The sequence below is a fragment of the Equus asinus genome, chromosome 5 (genome assembly GCF_041296235.1).
Source record: "Equus asinus isolate D_3611 breed Donkey chromosome 5, EquAss-T2T_v2, whole genome shotgun sequence".
Taxonomy (NCBI): domain Eukaryota; kingdom Metazoa; phylum Chordata; class Mammalia; order Perissodactyla; family Equidae; genus Equus; species Equus asinus.
Genome location: NC_091794.1, coordinates 47,058,005 through 47,080,286, shown reverse-complemented (window position 1 = coordinate 47,080,286; position 22,282 = coordinate 47,058,005). Strand labels below are relative to the sequence as shown.

The following is a 22,282-nucleotide window of genomic DNA, read 5'->3' as shown; positions in this document are numbered from 1 at the left end:
TGATTAGAATTAAAAACTAAAATAAAGTATAACAGTCTTCAACTTATTGAGAAGTGAGAAGCCCATCTACTCACTTTAAATATCTTACATTGACAAGTAAGATAGAACAATGGAATGACCCACTTTGATTTGCATGGGAAAAATGGAACTATTTTACAAAGTATTAGAGCATAAAACTAGAATTAAAGGCATTGCTTTTTGAAACAAGAAAATTACAGTAGATTGTTGTCATAAAGCATATACCTCTGCCAAAACAGTTGCAAAGTATGTCTTTGCAAAAGCATCAAAGTAAAATCTAACTTTTTATGGAAACAATAACAAGAAATCATTCTTAAATATTTCTTGAGATTCCGACATGTACATGGCATAGCAGAAGAGAGCAAGTTTAGAGAAGCAGCCAAACAGGAGAGTAACTCAAATATCATGCCTAATGTTTTGCTCCCCAAATTACAAGCAATTATATGTGGAAAATATTAAATTATGGAATTACTCAAGTGAGCAACAAATACCTTATTTCTTGACATGACCAAGAGTCAATAGGATAAATACTTAAAAATTTACAATATTGGGGCTGGCCCCGTGGCAGAGTGGTTAAGTTCCTGTGCTCTGCTGCAGGCGGCCCAGTGTTTCATTGGTTCGAATCCTGGGTGCAAATGTGGCACTGCTCATCAAACCACGCTGAGGCAGCATCCCACATGCCACAACTAGAAGGACCCACAACGAAGAATATACAGCTATGTACTTGGGGGCTTTGGGGAGAAAAAGGAAAAAATAAAATCTTAAAAAAAAATTTTACAATATTGTCACAGTACTGAAAAATATATAGTCAGAATGGAGATATTATATTGTCTGTCTTCTTTATAGAGCTAATAAGGAACACACCCTAAAGAATACTTAGGATCTATGTTTAGGTATATTTCACTTTAGAATTTGAGTATGACATCTCTTTGTTTAGAAAAATAGAATGAACATTAAGGGATGCAAATAAATTTAATGGGTCATCAGCACCAAGAAATAGGAACCTATAGGAGAATGCCTCCTAGGGCTTTTAGTCTTCCATATTCTTAATCAAAATGAATATTGTAGGGTGCTGGCCCCATGGCTGAGTGGTTGAGTTCACATTCCACATCAGTGGCCCAGGGTTTCGCAGGTTCGGATCCTGGCCACAGACATGGCACCACTTATCAAGTCATGTCGAGGCAGCGTCCCACATAGCTCAATCAGAAGGATCTACAGCTAGAATATACAACTATGTACTGGGGGACTTTGTGGAGAAAAAGAAAAAAAAAGAAGATTGGCAACAGATTTTAGCTCAGATGCCAATCTTTAAAAAAAAAAAGGAATATTATCAGTCAATGTGCATCAAATAATGATCAAAAATAAGTGTGACACTTTATTGGGTCTTTAGAAGCATGCAGGAATATGCCTTTTTGAGCAATGGAGAACACTTCTTTTTCTCTACATTTCTTTAACTTTTTTACCTGGTTAATTACTCTGTATCCATTGGAGACCTCTCCTTAATGAGAAGTAACGCTCAGCAATATTATTTATCTTTATATGCACAGCATCTACCAAATGCCTGACACATAATGGGCACTTGAGGAGTGTTGATGGAATAGAGTGACGTTACTGAGTGACTCCAGACACCTTTCCTCAGGAACCACCAGAGAACCTAATCTTACCTAAGATTCGCCAGTGAGATCTACATCTATTATGACCTAAATATACCAAAGGCCTCTCTCTACTGACTTTTGCACCTATATCCCCGTTGAATGTCAGATTTCTACAATCTCTTAATCCCTAGCTGTATGCAGATGTGATCAGGAATGAAAGGCAGTTTATGTAATTAAAGGATATACAGAGAGAGATAGATAAGTAGGCCCTTTGGAAAAAAATTTCCAATAAAAAATAATTTTTCATAATTTGAAGACAAGAATAAACCCCTGCACTTTTGTAGACTGTCGTTGTATCTTCCCATTATTCTCTCCATCTGTCAAATGCCCGGATAGGGTAAACGTGAAATGGATTCCCATTTATTTTTCATCTACATTGTAATCCAAAGACTGTCCAGTAAAAGCTGTTAGTAAATCACTTGGTCAGTTCTCCCAGCAAAACAGTCTTTAAGTAATACAGTATATCAACCTATCTTTTGACGTTTTCATTTTTTGTTCTTGACATTTTCTCTTAAAAAATAATACAGTGTTGGCCCTATTATCTTTTCTTTTGGGTCTGTGAACCAAATACCAGCTGTGAACTCTCTTGTAGAGAAGCCATCAAGATTCAGAAACAAAGATGTAGATGTAAGGCCCTATTCATCTGTCTGTGTAATACTGAGGGGGAGGGGGGTGGAGCAGTGGCGGTGGTGGTTCAAGAACAGCATGACGAATTTCACAAGTTTTTTCTATTCTCTGTGTTACTTGGGTGGGATGCATTTTAGAATGATTACTTTGAAAAGTACAATTAATAAATTCCCCTCTGTTCTAACCTGCCAGAAATTACTTATGATTCATTCAGCAACAATTGTTGAGTGGAAGCCACATTCCAGACACTGTACAGGTTCTAAAGAAAAGAGCCAGAAGGGTAAATACAGACTTAAACTAATATTTTGAATAGCCCTATTGTATGGAAATAGAACGTCTGCCTGCATTCTATTATCTTTTTATGCTGCCTTTCACTGGCAATTATGTGAGAATCTTTAAAATGAACTGAAGTAAATTATAGTGGATTCTACCATGTAGTTTCACTGGATAATGAAATACGATGTTTATTTCTTATAGAATCTGAAAATTAGAGGGATTTTTGATAGCTAAATCAAAACCAATTGTTCATTATCAAGCATTAAAATTGCTCATATTGGAGGCAGCCTGGTGGAATAGTGGTTGGGTTTGCATGCTCTGCTTCAGCAGCTTGGGGTCCACAGGTTCGGATCCTGAGCATGGACATATGCACCACTCATCAAGCCATGCTGTTGCAGGGACCCACATATAAAACGGAGGAAGATTGGCACAGATGTTAGCTCAGGGACAATTTTCCTCAAGCCAAAAAAAAAAAAAAAAAAAGGAAAAACAATTGCTCATATTGACATCATGATTTTTCTGTCTGGAGACTAATAAATGACATCCAGATAACACTATTTTGACTACTATAAATATAGCCTATGCCAAAGGAGAAATATCAATGTTAACTCACATGCTTTATAAAGCAATTGGACTGCTGACAATTGTCTGTGATTTCCCTTTGTTAAATTAATAGAATTAGAGGGATTGTAGCACAATGGGCAATGTATTGATGTATGCAACGTCCATCCCTGCTGAATCCCTAGATTATGTACTGTAATTTGTAAGTTTAAAGTGAAAATTTGAATTGGATATGGACTTTGATTATGAGAAAAGCTCTCAGTGTTGGGTTCAATGTTTAGTTATAGACCAAATTACCATTACTCAAAATGACTCCGGGTAGAGAAGTCTGCTGATTACTAATACTATAAATGAGAATATTAAAGGTTTCTCTTTGAAATACAAAGGGATTTTCTAATGTTTTTATTAATCCTTTATTGACAAAGAAGACTAAATTTCCCATTTGATGTAGCATCCTCTTTGGCTCAAAGCAATGAGTCACAGAACCTGTTGTGATTTGTACCAAAGTGTCATAGCACATTACTTTGGAAATAATACGTTTTCCAGATATCTTAAAAAGTGCTGCATTTCTATGAATATGATGACAACAGCATATATTGTGCTTTTTTGTTTAAAAAGCTATGTTATATACTAAGTGACTAGCCCCCAAATAGACATATTAACCCAATTGTGAAAAATCATTAAAATACATACATAATGAAGAACAAGTGAATAAAACTTGAACCGGTTAAACTGGGGGATGCATGCAAAGGAGATAGAAAAAAGAACAGTTCTTGTGAAAAGTGTCTGCAATGACTAGAAAATGTAAAACTTGGAAACGAATCAGGAGAAAGTGAGTTTTGAGCTGCACTTGGAAATCGTGACATTTAGGGATGAGAGGTAGAAAATTCAGACCGCAAGAGTGACCCCAAAATGACTTGGTGATAGAGGATGGTAGACCATATTAACAGCTGCCATGTAAATTTGTTTTACTAAAGCAATAAATTGACCATCGGGGAAGGCAGGAGTCTATTAAGGATCTGTTCATTAGTTAAAAGATTTGTAATTTTATGGAAGAAATTACTAATGCTACAGGGATTACTAAGCAAGCACATGATGGAAACATTTTTTAAGAAGACAATCATTGCAACTACTCTGAAGGAAGATGAGAGATACAAAAGCTGGGAGGATATTAAGGATGCTATAATCTAGTACAGTGGTTCTCAAAGTGTGGCTTGAGGATTCCCAAGGGTTCCTAGACACTTTGAGGGGGCTCACAATATTATTACTTTCATACTAACATTAAAATATTATTTTCCTTTTTCACTGTGTTGACACTTGCAGTGATGTTGCAAAAGCCATGATGGGTAAGACTGCTGGCTCTTTTGCAGGAATCAGATCAGTAATGCCAAACGTTCTAATAGTCATTGAGCATATTCTTCACCATTGTAGGCATTTGCCCCCCATCCTCCAATTATAAATCTCAACCCTTGAGCATGTCTTTTTAAGACTTGGTATGATGAGATGGGATATATGCATAAAGCGCTTCTTTCCTACATAGCAAGGTACGATGGCTGTCTTGCAGAAAAGCACTTGTGCACTTGTGACATTGTTTGCATTTGTGAACTGACTTACCCGCTGTTTCCATGGAACACCATGCTTTCCTTGGAAGAACAACTAACAAACTATGATGATCAGACTTGGAATTTGGCAGACGTTTCTCCAAAATGAAATAAGTGTTCCTGTCACTTAAAGGAACACAACTGACAGTATTTATTGCCACTGGTAAAAGTTTGAGCTTTCAAGCAAAAATTAGAATTTTGGAAAACTTACATCTGTCACTGTGAGCTTGACAGCCACCCAATGCTTAAAGACTTTTCTGATGAGATTGGTGATACTAACATGCAATTTTTTAACTTTACTATTGCATAATTAATAGAAATCTTCAAATGATGCAGTATTTTCCAGCTAACCAAGGTAAAATGTTAGTAACTCATGCGTAGGTAAACAATCCATTCAAAGTGTAAGGAAGACCAATGGCTTTGCTTTTCATGTAACAGAGTACAAGTTAATTGATAATGTTTCAGAATCCAAATTGCAGTTAATCTTTAAGAAGCTATCACTTGTCAATTCTTGGTGTAGTATCAAAGAAGAATATTCAGGGTAATCTGAAAAGTCTAATGACATTCTCTTTCCTTTTCTAACTATACATCTGTGTCAGACTGGATTTTCTTAATATAGTTCAATCATATTTCAACAGATTGAATGCAGAAGCAGATATCAGAATCCACTTTTCTTTTATGATTCTGTACTTTAAAGACATCTGCAAAAATGTAAAACAATGCTACTCCTCTTTGCATGTTTTTTTGGATAATATAGTTATTTTTCACAAAATATGTATTTTATGCTAACACGTAATGTTATTTCTAATGTTTATTGTTATTTTTACACAAATAAGTAAATACGTTTAAATTTCTACCTTTTAATTTCTAATATGGTAAATATTTATAGATACAACCTACATAAAGCAAGAGCTCTTTGAGATCCTCCATAATATTTAAAAATATAATGGGGTCATAAGACCAGTTTGAGGATCACTGTACAAGTAAATACTCAAAATTTGTATGGAGGCTCTAACTGTAAGAAGGAAGATGAAGAGGCACATGGGACATACTTGTTTAATAATTTTCATTACATCATACCATCCTTTTGCTCTCTCTCCTAAAACCAAAATACCTCTCTTCGCTTTTTCAGGGTAAATACATGTGACTTCTCAACATTATTCTCACATTATTTTCTTACTACAAAAACTTTCTCAGACCCTCTATGTGTTGAACAGGATCTACAAGGAAAGTTTACAGGAACTAAAAGTCTAAAAGAGCAGAAAGCTTGAGGTTAAATATACAGTAAAGTTATGTAGTAGACTCCTTTCATCTGCTAATCTCTTACTGTGAAACACCAAAAATAAAACCAAACAAAAAACTATTAGTGAAATCAACTGTCGTCTGTGTGTAAGTCATATTTGCTAACAAAAGCTTTAATCATCGGCAATATCATAAGAACATTTATATCCAATTACAGGATTATTTTGCCTCAGGTAACCTGGGAAAGGCACATGGTCTGCATTTCCTCCAGTGAGGAAGATTTCATAAGAAATGTATGTCACAGATATAACCTGTGAGCAAAGTTTTGGCAGTGCCATCAAGGAGACATTTCTTCTCAAACTGAAAGTGTTATAACTGAACATATGGTTGCTCTTCAGATTTCTATGAAAACTGAAGAAAGGTCACAGGCCCAATAGAGGGTGAACATGAGGAATTCTTGCCATAGCAACAGAGGGGGAAATAAGGGAGAGTTTAGGTAAACACAGCAGTAACAGTATAACCCCAGGATTTTCTGAATGCTAGTGAGGCCAGCACTATGTTGTCACTCATATAAAGTATCCATGGAATATCCATGAAAATATCCATAGCCATGAAATATACATTAAGGAATTGTGAAAGTAAAATGGATGGTAGGGTGGTACTTATATCTGTGAGGTAGTCAGCTCTTTAAGGTGAACTTGTAGAGTGAGAGCAAGTCAGGCACACTCAACAAGAGATTTCTCTCTGGAAAAGCAGTAAAGAGAAAATTCAAAATATCAAACAGAGGCTGGCAAGAGCTATAAAATGAAGAGGAGTTGGCATCTAGGCCATGTTTTTTACCTGCTCAAACGAAAACGGGTCTGCTCCAAGGTTGTCTCTTGCTACTTGTCACCCTATATGTGGTAGCCTATATAGGTGACTTCTCCACGCCAAATACCCCAGAAAAGATCTTTAAGACTGAAAGGGTGGGAAAACATCGAGGAAAGTTGCTTTGAGAACAAGACACAAACATCAATTTTACAGTTGAGCCTGGTTGAGGCAGATGCAGTGGGAATAAGCTTTAGTCCCTTAAAACTGTGTTGGCTAAATTTGGAAATGTGGGTAGTCCTCCATTTTTCCTCAAAGTTAATTATTTTTAACAATTTTGGACATCCAGTATTCACCAGCTCCTTGTATTTCGCTAGACTTCCTCAGTATTAGTCTTGGTCTTGACCTATTCCATTTTCTAACTACTTGTCTGAAAATCTTTTTGTGTGTAGAGGCAACAAATTAGGAGGCTAAAAACAAACATCCCCATGGGGACCATCAAAATAGTTTTCACTTTGTTGATGAGCATTAGATAGAATAACACTCAAAGTGTCAACCAGAACAAATGTGCTCATGAAAAGAAGTTTGTGAATTCTAGAATCTTGTAAAATTTCAGGTTGGTCATCTGATGTGTTTGAAAATAAAACAGTGGTGACCTTAAGGTTAAGGTTTGCACAAATATTTTCTTTTTGCAAAACAGTTTCACATATATAATATCATTTGACTCCCTTTTACAAGTGTGGAGGAAGATATTGCCATTATCCCTTGTTCAGAGATGCAGAAACTGAGGCAAAGAGGAGTCAAGTGACTTGTGAAAGTCAAGGCTAGTCAGTGATGTTGCAGGGATTCAAATCTAAGCCTTCGCTTGCTGACGCTTGTTTCACTACATTACAAGGGAACTTATAATTTCTCTTCTTTTCTTCATTTGTAGTTACAGAATTAATCTTGGAAAGTCTAGAGCTTAAAAAAAAAATCTATTCACCTTGCAGGAAGTAGAAACAAACATATCTCTTCTGTTTTCATTATTTGTACTTACCTCAGGCCAAACCACTTACATGTTTTAGAATATTTGAAAATCTTAAGTATGTGAATGCTTTTCATATTCCAGTGAGACTTTACAGAGGAAGAAGTTGCAGAAAGGCTAAGTGACCTGTTCAACATATCAGAATGGATTTTAGAGCTGGTGTATTAGAAAGTCGGAAGCAAATATAAGAGGACCATCTTAAAATAACACAGGAATATACCAACCCACCAGGAGTGTCTATGCAGCCTTCTTGCCAGCCTGGAAGAACAAAATGAACCTTTCCTGAAGGCAGTACTCAGCACAGGAACTGCGCATTAGCACCCTTGGTCTGTTTTCCGAGAACCACATGGACTTCAAAAGCAGGGGAACAAACCAACAATAACCAGTAAATTTACATTCTAAAGAGGTCCCAATAGACAGATGGATTTTTGCATGAGAATGTCACTCCATTACACTAATATACTGCTTCCTCATTTATTAACCATTTTTATATCAATGAGTAAATGGGAAGGAAAGATAAAAGCCAATGGATACTGACCTCAGAGTTAAGATGAGGCTGCATTGTTAGAAGAGAAAGTGGAAGCTAGGATGAGACATAAAACATCAAAGAAGATGATTGTAAACTAGAATGCAATCAGCTTGAGTATAAGGATAGAAGATGACATGTCTGGGTGAAGAACGTGGGAGGAATGGTGAAGTGTGCTGGAGGCAATACAGGAATGCTGTAGGCAGGGTTATTTTAATTAATTTATTGCAAGCTTTGTTATAATGAAAAAAATACACACATAAGCATGAAAGCTTGTAAATACATTCAATGTAAATAGAGTATGGTCTTTTTATCACATCTTTTGCCTCCTGAACAGCATCTCAAGGAATCTGATCCAGCTTCGGATCCAACCCATCCTCGCTCTTGTCTCCTCCTCCCATCCTGTCCTCTCTTCCTCCTCATCCTCTCCCCCTCTCCTCTCTTCTTCTCTTGTTTCTGCTTCTTCTCTTTCTCCTTCTTCTTTTTCTAATAAGATGTCTGAGCCATCAGGGTCTTCTTTCTACTAAGATAAGCAAATGATGATACTTTTATATTTTCCTTTTATATTCTTTGCATAATGTAAAATTTCATGTCGAATTATTTAATTAATATTTAATTACTTTCTGGAATTTATTTGCTTTAATCTTCATTATCTTTTTTTCTTACTTAATGCTTTTTTTTTTACAGAAATAAGGCTATGTGTTTATATTGCAAGACTATTTCATTAGTTCGTGTGATAATCACGAAGAAAAGGTAGAGCTTCAGGTAAAAGGAAGGAAGAAAAATGGTGGCAATGTATGTTAGAGGCTTGTGATTCAAAAGCTGTGTTGCATAGATATTGTACAGTAGACTTGCTAAATATTATTAGCTATAAATCATGCAAGAGGAAAGCAAGGCTTTTTCAAAACAATCAGTGAAGTGGTAGTGGAACCTAGATTTGTATGATTTCAGGGACAATGCCTACTGCATCCCACTGCCACCTCAACCTGCATGGGAACTCCTCCAGATTTTAAAGATGCTATGATTTTCGTCATTTTCAGGATGAAATGAGGTGACAGTCAGAATTTTTAGGAGAAAGAAAAATTACTGTAATGTCCTAGGTTTGCTGGGATGTAGTTCCTTCATCTGCAAAATGGTAGTAAGGAAATCTCAGGAAGTTATTGGAGGGATTAACTGAGATAGCATATGCAGTTGGGTCTGCAGACAGTGGCCCTGTTACCAGGTACATGGAGAGATCTGGCTCTTCTAGGTTCTTGGGAGGGCTTCTATTGGATAACTCGGTAGGTTCCTGGGCTGGCAGGCTGGCTCCACACTGTGGCTGATAGGGGCTGGAATTGAGTCTCAGCACCATTTCAGGGTCCATAGCTGGGACTGAGGTCTGTGGTCCTGGCTCTGGAGGCATGGAAGGTCATGTCTCCTGCCAGATTTCTGGGTGAGTAGGACTTCTGCCTGATTGCAGTGGGGAGGGTCTGAAGCTGTGTCACAAGAACATTTCAGGATCTCTGAGGATGCAAATGAGTGTGTCTCCCCCCACGTTTCTGGGCTGGCAAGACTGCTCATAGACTGTGGCTGAGAGGGGCTGGAACTGGGTTATGAGTCACTTCAATGCCCACAGCCAGGACCAAGGTCTGCAGGCCTATTATCTGAGGCATAAGCAGGTGTGACTCCTCCTGGGTCCTGTGGTATATGGTGCTGGTCAAAGGATCAAGACTAAATGGGGCTATACCCAAGTCCCCAGGGGTCAGAGCTGTTCCCAAGTCTGTAGTTGGGACCTCTATAGGTAAGTCAGCCCCCTTGGTGTGGGCCTGCCTTATTAAAACAGCCTTCCTTGGTCTTGGATCCCACCAAGGGTTTCACAGTCTCCTACCTGAATCCCAAAGCTAATACAAAGACACTTTTCTGTCTATGGATGGCTGCCAAATTATTGATGCTGAGAGAGTATACAAGCTGAGAACCTCCTGTTCTGTCATCATGCTGATGTCACACCTGGCCAAATTTTAAACTTTCAGTTATGGTAAAGAAGAGAATGTTTTATTTAAGATATCTCATTTCATGAGATCTGCAAGAAATGTGCAAAATTTCTGTTACTTCTACTATGAACCAGTTCATCGTAAAACTCATGAATATCTATAACACTTTAAACTCATATCACCTCTAAGCATTTTGATTATCCTCAAAGTTGTGGAAAATGACACCTCAAAAATTTTATTTTCAGGGCCAGCCTGGTGGCGCAGCGGTTAAGTGTGCACGCTCCACTTTGGCGGTCCGGGGTTTGCCAGTTCAGATCCCGGGTGTGGACATGGCACCGCTTGGGAAGCCATGCTGTGGTAGGCATCCCACATATAAAGTTGAGGAAGATGGGCACGGATGTTAGCTCAGGGCCAGTCTTCCTCAGCAAAAAGAGGAGAATTGGCAGGAGATGTTGGCTCAGGGTTAATCTTCCTCAAAAAAAAAATTAATTTTCATAGAAGTTTTCAAATTGTCTACATTATTGAGTATCTGTTGTGTTCAAAAAGGGTATGTAAAAAATAATCATCTCTATGCGTATATAGAATTTAGTGGTATCATTACTATTGAAAATAATTTGCATTTGTTATTGGTGGTGAGATTGAAATAAAATACAAATCATATATTTTGATATTCAAGAATGACTTTAAGCATTTTACTGACATTTAAAGATGAGAAAACTGAGGCAAAGAGAAGTTAAGTTACCTGTGAAAGTCAAAGGTAGTAAGTGATGAAGCAGAGATTCAAATCCATGCCTTTGGTTATTTTATTTTCTTACATTTTGACCTATGGGTTATTTAGATGTGTATTGTTTAATTTCCAAGTATCTGGAGGGATTTTCTAGATATCTTACCATGATGATTTCTAATTTAATTCCATTGTGGCTAGAGAATAAACTCTATGTGTCAGATGTCACATTTTCAGAATTTAATTGAGCCTTATTTTTATCTCTTGTAATACTCCTTTCCTTGAAGTCTCCTTTCTCTGATATTAACATAGCCAAACCTGAAATAAAAACTGGTTTTATATATTTACTGTATGGTATATCATGTGTCTTCCTTTTACTTTCAACCTATGCCTTTTTGTAGATAGCATATAGTTGAATTTTGTGATTTAATCCAGATTGACAATCTCTGCCTTTCAATTGGAGTGTTTGACCAATGCATTTTTAATATAATTATTAGTATGATTTGCTTCAACTCTACCATCTTTCTATTATCCTCCAGAGTCCCATTCATTATTTTTTCCTCCTTTCTGACTTATTTTCAGTTAATTAAATATTCTTTAGTATATAATTTTAAGTCCATTATTGGCTTTTCAGCTATACTTTTATATTTTTTAATGGTTACCCTGGGGATTATAACTTACATTCTTAATTTAACACAGGCTGCTTGGAGTTCATATTGTACTACCTCATATAAAAACCTCAATGGCAAAATTCCATTTGTGCTCCCTTTCACAGAACTTTTTGATATTTTAGTCAAATATTTCACATTGAAATATGTAATCTTATTATTTATTATATTTACTTTAGATAATATGATTAAATGCTATTATTTTACCTTAAATAGTTATTCATCTTTAAATATAACTTTTGAGAAGAAAAATAGCGTTTTATAGTTACTTACTTACTTACCATTTCTGGTGCTCTTCATCCTTTTTTGTAGATCCAAATTTCTACCTATTGTCATTTATTTCAGCTTGAAATACCTTCTTTATCATTTCTCAAAGTGCAGATCTGCTAAAGATTAATTTTTAAACTTTTATCTATTTAAAGATGTATTTATCTCACTTTCATTTTTGAAGAAAATTTTTGCTGAATGTAGAATTCTGGTTTGACATCATTTTTCTTTTATCACTTTCACGTTGTTTCATTTTATTTGTCCTCCATTATTTCTGATTAAAAGTCACTTGCTATATGTATCATTGTTCCCTTGTATGTAACGTTTTGTTTTCCTTTGGCTGCCTTTAATATTTTCTCTCCATCTTGGATTTTCAAGAGTTTGATTTTGATGTTTCCAGATGTGGTTCTCTCTGTATTTATCCTAGTTGGGACTAACTGGATCTTCCTTTCTTTTAACCTAATTTGGGAAATTTCCAGAAATTACTTTTATGTCCTATTCTCTTCTTCCCTTCTCTTTGAGAGGTCAATGACATGTATGCTATATTGCTTTTACTGTCCCTGAGGATAGGTCACTGAAGCATTTGTTAATTTTTTAAAATCTCTTTTTTCTCTCTGATTTTTATATTCGGTAATTTCTACTGATTTGTCTTCAAGCTCACTAACTCTTTCTTTAATAGTCTCCAATCTGATGTTATGGTCAATTAGCACATTTTTTATTTCAGATATTTTATTAGTTTATGCTAAATCTCCATTTAGTTCTTTTCTATAGTTTCTATTTTTCTGTTGAAATTCTCATCTCTTTACTTATTATCACTGTCTTTACAGCAAGGTCGTTGAACCTATTTTTCACAGCTTTTTCTTTGAAACCCTTCTCTACCAATTCCAACATCTGGGTCATCTAGGAATCTGTTTCTATGGACTGCTTATTTTCTTAAGTATGAGTCTTATTTTCCTACTTCTTTGCATCTGTAGTAATTTTTAATTTTATGCTGGATAGTTTGGATGAGACATCATAGAGAATCAGGATTTTGACATCATCCCTAGAAACTTGTTGAATTTTTTTCCTATCAGGTAATTGAATGATGAAACATGCTTGGTTTTAGTCTTTGTTAGGGAAGATCTATTTTGGTTTTGAGCTCAGTCTTAATGTGTGATCCTTTCTGGAGGTCATGGTCCTTACTCTTGAAGCATGGCCTATCTGGGGTCTCACCTGAATGCCCGAGGTACTCAGTGAGGTCTCTTCACACTGGTACTTCAACATCTCCCATCACAGCAGGTCCTCTGGTATTTACATTTAGCACTTAGTCCGGTAGCAGGCAATCTCTGCTACATGAAGTTTCACTCCTCACACTGACCAAGGATCTGCAGTACATACTCATGCACACACCTTTATCCCCAATCTTCTCACACAGCTACCTCTTCTTTTGCCACCTTCCCTGTAAATTACAGCTTTTCTAGTATTCTAATTTGTGCCTCCTCAGCTCAGTGAGAATGAAGTTTAACTTGATTTTCAACTCTGAATTAAGGCAGGAAAATAATGCCAGCAAAAAGCTGAGAAAATTGTGAGGCTCACTATGTATATTTCCCTTCTCCCAAGGATCACAGTCCTGCTGTGACCATTGTCCAATGCCTGCAAATAGTTGCCTCATATACTCTGTCCAGCTTTATAGGTTTTTACAGTAGGAAGGCAGGTCCAGTACCAGTAACTCTGTCATGGCTGGAATAAAAAACCCAAGGGTTTATATTTAATTTTCACAAAACTTTGTGAGAGAGTATTTGTGAAGTAGGTACTATTATTATAACCAATTTTATAGAGAATTAACCTCAGGCTAACTAGTGAGTCAGGGAGTCAGAACCTGGGCAGATAGATTCCAGACTCTGTGTTCCGATTCAAAATACTACACTGCCTCTGCAACATGAAATTATTTTTATTTCCTTCATGGCATTTGTCACACTCTCTTTTTCTCATATATTTATTATTTGCTTTTTACATTTCACTTGCTACTTCTTCTACTGTACAAAACACCATACATTTCCTATTTACAACTGCCTCCTCATTACCTATCACAGGTTTTTGGTAGGCATTCAATAAATATTTATTGAATGAACGAATGTAGATGCCACCATTATAAAATAATTTTGAAAATAGAATCCATTCCACATATTTGGTATTTTTACACTTCATCTTGCCTGCCACCTTGTGGCATCAAAATTATGCAACAAAAACAAACAAAAATCTAAAGGTGGAGAAATATGCAAAAAAGTGATATGCATCATTAGAATTATCATTACATGCATCAAAATGTAGTTATATGCTAAGAAAAGAGTTACAGCAGGATTTCTAGTCTTGATGAGAAAGCAGTAACTAGAAATCAGTCTTAGGAATGTTCAAAACACCTGCTGATAAACAAGGGCAGTCGTTTGATGAAGTGAACACAGAGTTGATGGGTTTGGTGAATCTAGGCATCGCTCTAGGTTGAAGTACAATAATGATTTCCATGTTTGCCATTTTGGATATGTTATTAGAAAAAAAGAAAAACCATTTTTGTTAATAGTTGTTTCTAGAGACTTTGTATCACTTATTATCATATTTTAAATGGCAATACTCAGCTGATTAATTTCAAAATGTATCTTTGTTAAACTTAAAACCATAAAGTTATGGTTCCTGTAGTCTTTTACATGAAAAAAATAATATGCACTTATTTTTATCAGAGGCAAAACTATACGATAGTTTTAAGCTAATTTTTGTGTTAACAAATCCCTAAAGATATGCAGGAGACCTCACATTTACATAAAATTAAAGAAAGGATGCTTCAACAAATGCAAATAAATGCTAAAAAGGAATATTTTAATTTTGATCCATGATTAGTATCAACCATCACAATGTGGTAATAATACAAAAGCAAAATTTTGCATTCAGTGGTTGTAAGCTATTTATAGACTGAGTATCCTGATTAATTAATTCATTTATTTTGAGAAATATATTTATTGATTATATTTCAGGTTCTATTTTTAAATCTGAGGTCTTTACAACATTTTAATATTAGAATCATATGCACTGACTTCTGCAGTTCTGCAATATGACAAGCCCAGAAAAATGATTTATTTCTCTTGGTGCATTATTAATTGTACGAATTGACTGTTTAACCTCTATTGATTTGCATTTCTTACTTAATGTTCAACTTAGAAACAGAAGCAAAAGTTATTTTACAATAGGAAAAAAATTATACAAACGTTAATCTTAGCATAATAGGGAAAATCATTTTACTATTCACCATTTTATATCCTCCCCTCAGTAGTTTTCAAGGTCTTAAAAGAATACTTCTGTTTTAAAAAACGTTTCTGGGGCTGGTCCCGTGGGCTGAGTGGTTAAGTTTGGCTTGCTATGCTTTGGCAGCCCAGGTTCACTGGTTCAGATCCAGGGCATGGACCTAGACCACTCATCAGCCATGCCATGGTGGCTACCCACATATAAAATAGAAGAAGACTGGCACAGATGTTAGCTCAGGGCCAATCTTGCTCAGCACAAAAAAAAAAAAAAAAAAAAGGAAAGAAAGAAAAAAGATTTGAAAACCCATCCAACCATTCTGATATCTAGGAGATATTTTCCCTAGAATGTAGGCCATGTTGATGGCCCTTCTTTTGTGTAGTGAAAGCCACGAAGAAGGTGATATATAATTACTTTCAATGCATCTCAATTCATTATTGTTTACCTATGCCTGTCGATTTCCTGGGCTAGTTGTAATTTCAAATATTTTTCCCATTGTGCTCACAAGTCACCCAAGTAGCCCAGAAATTCCAGTATTTTGATATACTGAAATACATGTTACTTTTCCAATATTGGTCCTTTCAAATGGAAATGGAATAAAATTCTTTGACAGACCATATGTTCTGATATTTGGTTTGGAAATTATGGCTGCATAAAATTTTTCCAGAAAATATAGAGCTGAATTTTCTTTTGGTGTCCAAAAGCATCTGCCTTTAGGTTCTGTAGTTTACTTAAACAGGAAAGTTTGTTTCACGGTTATCTTGTGAATTTCAAAGTGATTTTGTTGTCTGCAGGTCCTTGATGTCAAGCTTAAGCCTATAAGCTTGAGGTCTCCATAGGGCTGTGAAGAACGTTGGTAGAACTTTTACATCCTCGTCGATGTAGACATGTAAGTTACTGTCGCCATGCTGGAAGATCTCCACTTATGTAATGGGTCTTAATATAACTGATAGTTATGTTTCCCAGTGATTATTTACAACGCAGGCATCATGTTTTCATGTAGATATTAGTTTTGTTATTTGTATCCAAAAGAAGCACAGGATGTGTGAGAACAGAGAACGGACGAAACAAAATCTCTAGGTAAATCTCTCTAAGTCAGACAGGGAGGGATAGAAGCATCATAATTCTAAGGAAAGAATTGCTTGAAAGGCACAATATAATCACTTCATCTTTGCTGTAGATTAAACTGAATATTACCTACTATAAGAGCAAGGCCTTTAGGAAACAGGACATAGGAAAGGTCCATTTTTACAGAAAAAAAGATAGGCAGGAGTAACTCTGGGGATTCTAAGAAGCCACAAGATAATGTAATGATACAGAGTTCTGAAGAGGAATAGATATATGAAAAAGAAATCTTTAAGGACATAGATAAAAAGCGTTTCACACCTTTGGACAGCTGTCACACCCACTGCTGCACTGCGTCCTTTGAATCAGCTGTGCTGTCACCAAATAAGCCACGAACTTTCAAGTCTTTGCTGATGGCTACAGTCGGCATCTCCTTCTACCATTCTCCATATCTTGTGCAATTTTGGAAATCCTTCTCACCCCTTACTTCCCTTATTTGCTCCCTCTTTTCCCTGCAGTAATTTACTACTACAGTTATCTGCCACTTATTTTGCCCCGCACTATGAATAGTTAGGTCTATTTCTTCCGTTAGGTTTTGAGACGCCCTTTGTGATCTCTATGATTGTCTAGCTTAACACAAATCAAGTAGTAAAGAACTGTTTTCTGTTTTGTCTTTAAATTTACGTGGAATGAGAGCTAGTCATAGAAGCTCACGTAGTGTCCTCTCTCCTTGCATGGATCGTACTTATTTACAGTCATTAATACTTCATTTTACCTGTGCGCGTGATTCAGGGCAAGGTCGGGTTTCCTCATGCGTAGGTAGCACGTAACAAGCTTTGTCTCAATGAAGCTTGCCACACTTGCTATATCTTCAGCAGAGGCTTCAAATGGTTTTCCAAGAGCTGCCCCTTTGCTGCAAAGCTTAAAAAAAAATTACAATACTTTAAATTTCCTAATCATCTTGGCATGTAATTGATCCTGTAAATAAGCATAACATGTATATGTACACACACTTTTCCAAACTATAAGTAAAATATTAATGTTTTGATTGTAAACTAAATAAATTGTTTCTCTTCACTATTATGTGACTATAATATAAAATAAGTAACACATTTTACTCTAAAATGCTTCCTGTAAAATATTTTCAAAGTATGTTATAGTTTAAAGGGTTGCTATTTGCTAACAATGTCTGTTTTAAAAATAAAGCACACAATAAGCAAAGATATTAACAGAAAACCAGGTATAAATCACATTAAATACCAGTGCTTTTATGAAAACCCAGCTGAGCAATGATCTAGCATACTATCAAGTTTGATTTAATATAATAAGGGGTATCGGAAGTAAACTCCTAGGAGCCATTAACATGATCGGTGATTAATTTGAATCTAAATCATATTCTCTAGGATGTTATTGAAAGAAAAGAAGAGAAAATTTATTAGAATCTATTGGCAGACAGCACAGAATCTGAAAAAAATGGCAAGAATGTGAAATTCTTAATAAAAATTCCAGGAAGTCAATTGTTTCTGGGCACCATAGATAAACTGTAGAGGAATAAAATAATTAATTTTTTTGGCGAACCCCAAATATTAAGAAGTGTCCATAATATAACAAGGATAGATCAGCACTTTCTCTTCCCCCTCAGAATTTCCTACTGTTCGTTGGAATCAAGGCTGATGGGGCAGGAGAAACCCCAGCTTCTGTTTAATGACCTTCTTCAGGATATCCGCTTCTTTACTCTTTTCTATCTCCCTCTACGCATGTACTGGGGGAAATTTTCTCACTGGGGATAGTAATATTTGGAGTTAATACCTGTTTATATATACCTTAATATAAAATTTCCCCTATTCTAAATCTTGTTTGCTTAAATGATATAGTTTAACTAATTTTTCTTTTATAGATTAAGCCAAGATTGGCTTGCCATTTACGTTAACATTATTGTCAATTATATTTTTAAGGCAATTTGGTTGAGAAGGGCTATTTATTCTAAAATGTATTTCTCTTCTTAATTTTATCCCAAAACTATAAGCTAAAAGAGAATCTAGAATCTACATGTTTAACATCCCTAGTTTGAATTGGTCGTTACATGGTGCTGGTATCTTTTGCTTGAATATCCTGTCAGTTCTGCGAATTCATATTATTTTTTAAACTCTTTTCCAAGTTGATGGGTGAAAAATGCTACTTCATTCATTTAGTCAATAAATATTTATTGACTATCTACTACTAATTTCCAGACAAAAATTACTGCCTTTACATATTTTAATTTGAATTATACGTCTTTTTCATAAATTTGGCTATTTTGCTCTGTGTAAATTTCTGTTTTCCATTCCTTGCTTATTTCCATTGATGTGTTAATCTTTTTATTATTACTTATGAGTTCTTTATATATAGGCAATTATCCCTTTTCCGGTAACAACTATATATACACGATCAAATGTAAGAGTTTTTCGCCTCCAAATTATGCTTTAGAAAAGAGTCAACTTTTATTCATATTCTTAAGAGGACTCTCAATACACACTATAAAACATTTTTCTTAATTATTTTGAAAAAAGAAAAAAGCAAAGACCATTTGTGGAAGATACGATGTAAATGACCTCAGTCAATGCTAATTTTGGATGCTTTAAAAAGATTACCTTATAAAATTGGTAATAAAAGAGATAAACATTTAACACTGATTCAGAACTATTCCTGAAGTGTGACCTAACAAATGTCAACGTGATTGTAAACACACTTTAAAAAATAATGTAAGAGAGCATTGTAGTTTGAACATGGTAGCTTGAGATAACATCTCCCTTCTTCCACTAATCTGATCCCACAGGACCTAGAAATATCTAAAGAGAAAGTTTTTCAGAAAAAAATATTTTTGGATAGCATAGCTCTTTATGAAGCCCAAATCAGTACAAAACAAAATGATCAGAAATGGTGTAGTTTTATTTGTTAGTATATCGTAGTATTAAAATTCCAGACCTTCCTTCTTGATTAATTTCATCTTCTAAATGAAATAAGCATTTTTTTCAAGTCTTAAATATCCAAACCTCCTGGACTCTTCATATAAAATTTTATCCAAACAACAAAGAAACAAACAAGACACATATTATATGTATTCTTTGCCCCTTGCTGTCTGTGTTTCTCTCTGATGCAATGAAATGGACAAGCCTCCTTTCTTGGGCACACTTTTTGTGGGATGAATGCATCGGCCATTTATCAAAGATTGCTTTGTTTTGCCAAAATGGTGCATCTTTAAAATAAGCTTTGCAATAAGGCAAATTCTTATAAGATAAGTTGAAGTTGAAAGTAGAATTATAGTTAAATGTATATATAATATTGGTATCAGGATTATAAAAAACATTCCAGATATTTTACTGAACTTTTAAATTTCCATGCAGATATTTGTAAAGACCAAAAGTTAATTCTGCAGAGGAGGAAGGACTTTAATGTGGTATGAATTTGTTTGGATGTAGGAAAGGAATTTGTTTGAATGTAGGAAAGGTGACTTTGTTCAAGTTATGTTTGTCTAAAACTATACACTTTACCTCTTTGGTGAAATAAGCCACTGAGCTAGAATAAAAACTTTTACCTACCTATTACAGTATGTCAGTGAGAAGACTTTGAATTAGGAAAAAATAATATTAGGCATTAATTTTTTTGTTTCCATCTCTTTTTAAAAAATTATTTTATTGAGGTCATATTGGCTTATAACATCATGTAAATTTCAGGTGTACATTATTATATTTCGGCTTCTGTATAGACTGCATCATATTCACCACCAATAATCTAGTTTTTAAGGTGTTAACTTTTTATTTCAAAAGGAAGCCTAAAATATTTTTGAATGAAGCATAGACAAATTAAAAGCATAATGTTTAAGGGAAAATGTAGTGAAAACTCTTATGAGTATAATTGTGTTTTTGATGAGAAGCTAGATATTAAAATGAGGTTTCAGTAGTAAATTAGAACCACACGCACAAATTTTAATAAGAAAATACATATTTTACAAAATACATTCACTTATTTTTTGAAAACAAAATAATAATCTTTTGGAGTTACGAAACTTTTTCTAAGGTATCTCAAAGTTGTTTTAAAAAATAAATATCAAACCTATTTTCAGAAATTGTGGCACAAAGCAATTTCAAAGTTTGTTTGAAAACATAAAATAACAGAAACCCCAATAATAACAGAAATAACTAATATTAAATTAAATATTAATATTATATTACATATTTGTGTATTTAGTATTATATTAAATTTTGTATTGTGAGTCCCATTCTTAAAAACGCAACCACATATTTTTGTTTAATTGGGATCATCATAAGCAAGATTAATGTTACTAATAGGTTCTCCATTATTAGAAAATTGTATGATGAGTATTTTCCCACTATATTTCTGGGACATAACTTTGAGTGATCCCTAAAGATCTAGGAGATAACAATATATCTTGAAAAACGTGGCATTATTTGAGTTACAAAATTTCTACAATTAAGAGTACATATCATTCATCCAATCAGTAATTTTTAAGGTTTTTACACTGTTTTTAGAAATTACAAAAAAACCTAAGGTTGGAGAGTAAGCTACCCATAATCCTGTCACCATGTATAATTGCCATTAATTTTTGGCATATTTCTTTTTATATGTTTCATATTTTTGTATTGTAATAAATTGTATATTATAACTTTTGCATTCCTTTTTCATATGCTCTGCTTCTTTTTATATGTTTTCAATTAAAAATCTAAAACATTAAAATATATTCTTGTTACAATTATAGTTGAGTATTTCAATGGATATTTGAAATACCTCCCAGCAAATGATAGAACTGCTAGAAAGAAAATTAGCAAACATATAGAAGATCCAAACAACACAATCAAGCAACAGGACGTAATTGACATATATAGAGAACACTCCGCCCTACAACAGCAGAATACACATTTTTCTCAAGTACCCATGGAAAAGTTACTGATATGGACCATGTCTTGGACCATAAAGTAAACCTCAACAAATTGAAAAAATTGAAATCATTCAGAGTATATTCTCTGACCGTAATGGAATCCAAATTCAACAGTAAAAAAACCCCCAAAACAATCTAACTTGAAAGTGGGCAGAAGATGTGAGCAGACATTCACTGTAGAGGACATGCATATGGCACATAAGTACATAAAAAAATGTTCATTGTTTGACGTCATTAGTCAGAGAAATGCAAATTAACACTACAATGAGATATCAATACTTACCTATCAGAATGGCTAAAAGAAAAAATATGACAACATCAAAAGCTGAGAATGGTGAGAAATTGGATCACTTACACATTGCTGATAGGAATGTAAAATGGTATAGCCGGTGGAGAAAACAATACGGCGGTTTCTTTAAAAACTAAACATGCAACTGCTATGCAACTCAACAATTGCACCCCTGGGCACTCATCCCAGAGGAATGAAGACTTAAGTTCACATAGAAACCCATATATGAATGTTTATAGCAACTTAATTCATAATAGCCCCCAACTGGAAGCAATCTAGACATCCTTCCATGGGTAAATGATTAAACAAATTGCGGTACATCCATACCATGGAATACTACTCAGCAATAAGAAGGAAAAAGTGAGTGAAACATTCAACAACTTATGTGAATCTCTATGGAATTATGCTGAGTGAAAAAAAGCAAACCCAACAGGTTATATACCTTATGATGACACGACAAAATTATAGGAAAAGAGAGCAGATCAGTGATTGTGAAGAGTTGCGGATAGGATGGGTGTTGTGGTTATAAAAGAACACCAGGGAAGAATCCTTGCAGCCATAGAACTGTATTGTATCTTGACTTTGGTGGGTGGATAGACAGTCTATACATCATAAAATTGTACAGAACTAATACACACACACACACACAAATGCAGGTAAAATGAGAAATCTTAAGCTCGCTAGATTGTATCAATGTTAGTATTCTGATGATGACACTGTACTATAGTTTTTTAAGATCTCCCTTAGGGAGAAACT

The 22,282-nt window shown here is 34.9% G+C and overlaps 1 protein-coding gene and 1 long non-coding RNA gene across 4 annotated transcripts in view; one reads left to right on the top strand and one right to left on the bottom strand.

Annotated features, from left to right (window-relative positions):
- SPATA16 (spermatogenesis associated 16) overlaps positions 1 to 22,282 on the bottom strand; it is a 199,136-nt gene that overhangs the window by 130,539 nt on the left and 46,315 nt on the right. Inside the window, exon 2 of the mRNA XM_014866864.3 lies at positions 17,077 to 17,222. Coding sequence (XP_014722350.3) covers positions 17,077 to 17,222 — 146 coding nt within the window. The remainder of the gene's footprint in view (positions 1 to 17,076; positions 17,223 to 22,282) is intronic.
- LOC139045412 (uncharacterized) overlaps positions 1 to 22,282 on the top strand; it is a 72,553-nt gene that overhangs the window by 7,139 nt on the left and 43,132 nt on the right. For all 3 annotated transcript variants that reach the window (XR_011503744.1, XR_011503745.1, XR_011503746.1), the window contains exon 2: positions 16,031 to 16,125. This is a non-coding gene — a long non-coding RNA (uncharacterized lncRNA). The remainder of the gene's footprint in view (positions 1 to 16,030; positions 16,126 to 22,282) is intronic.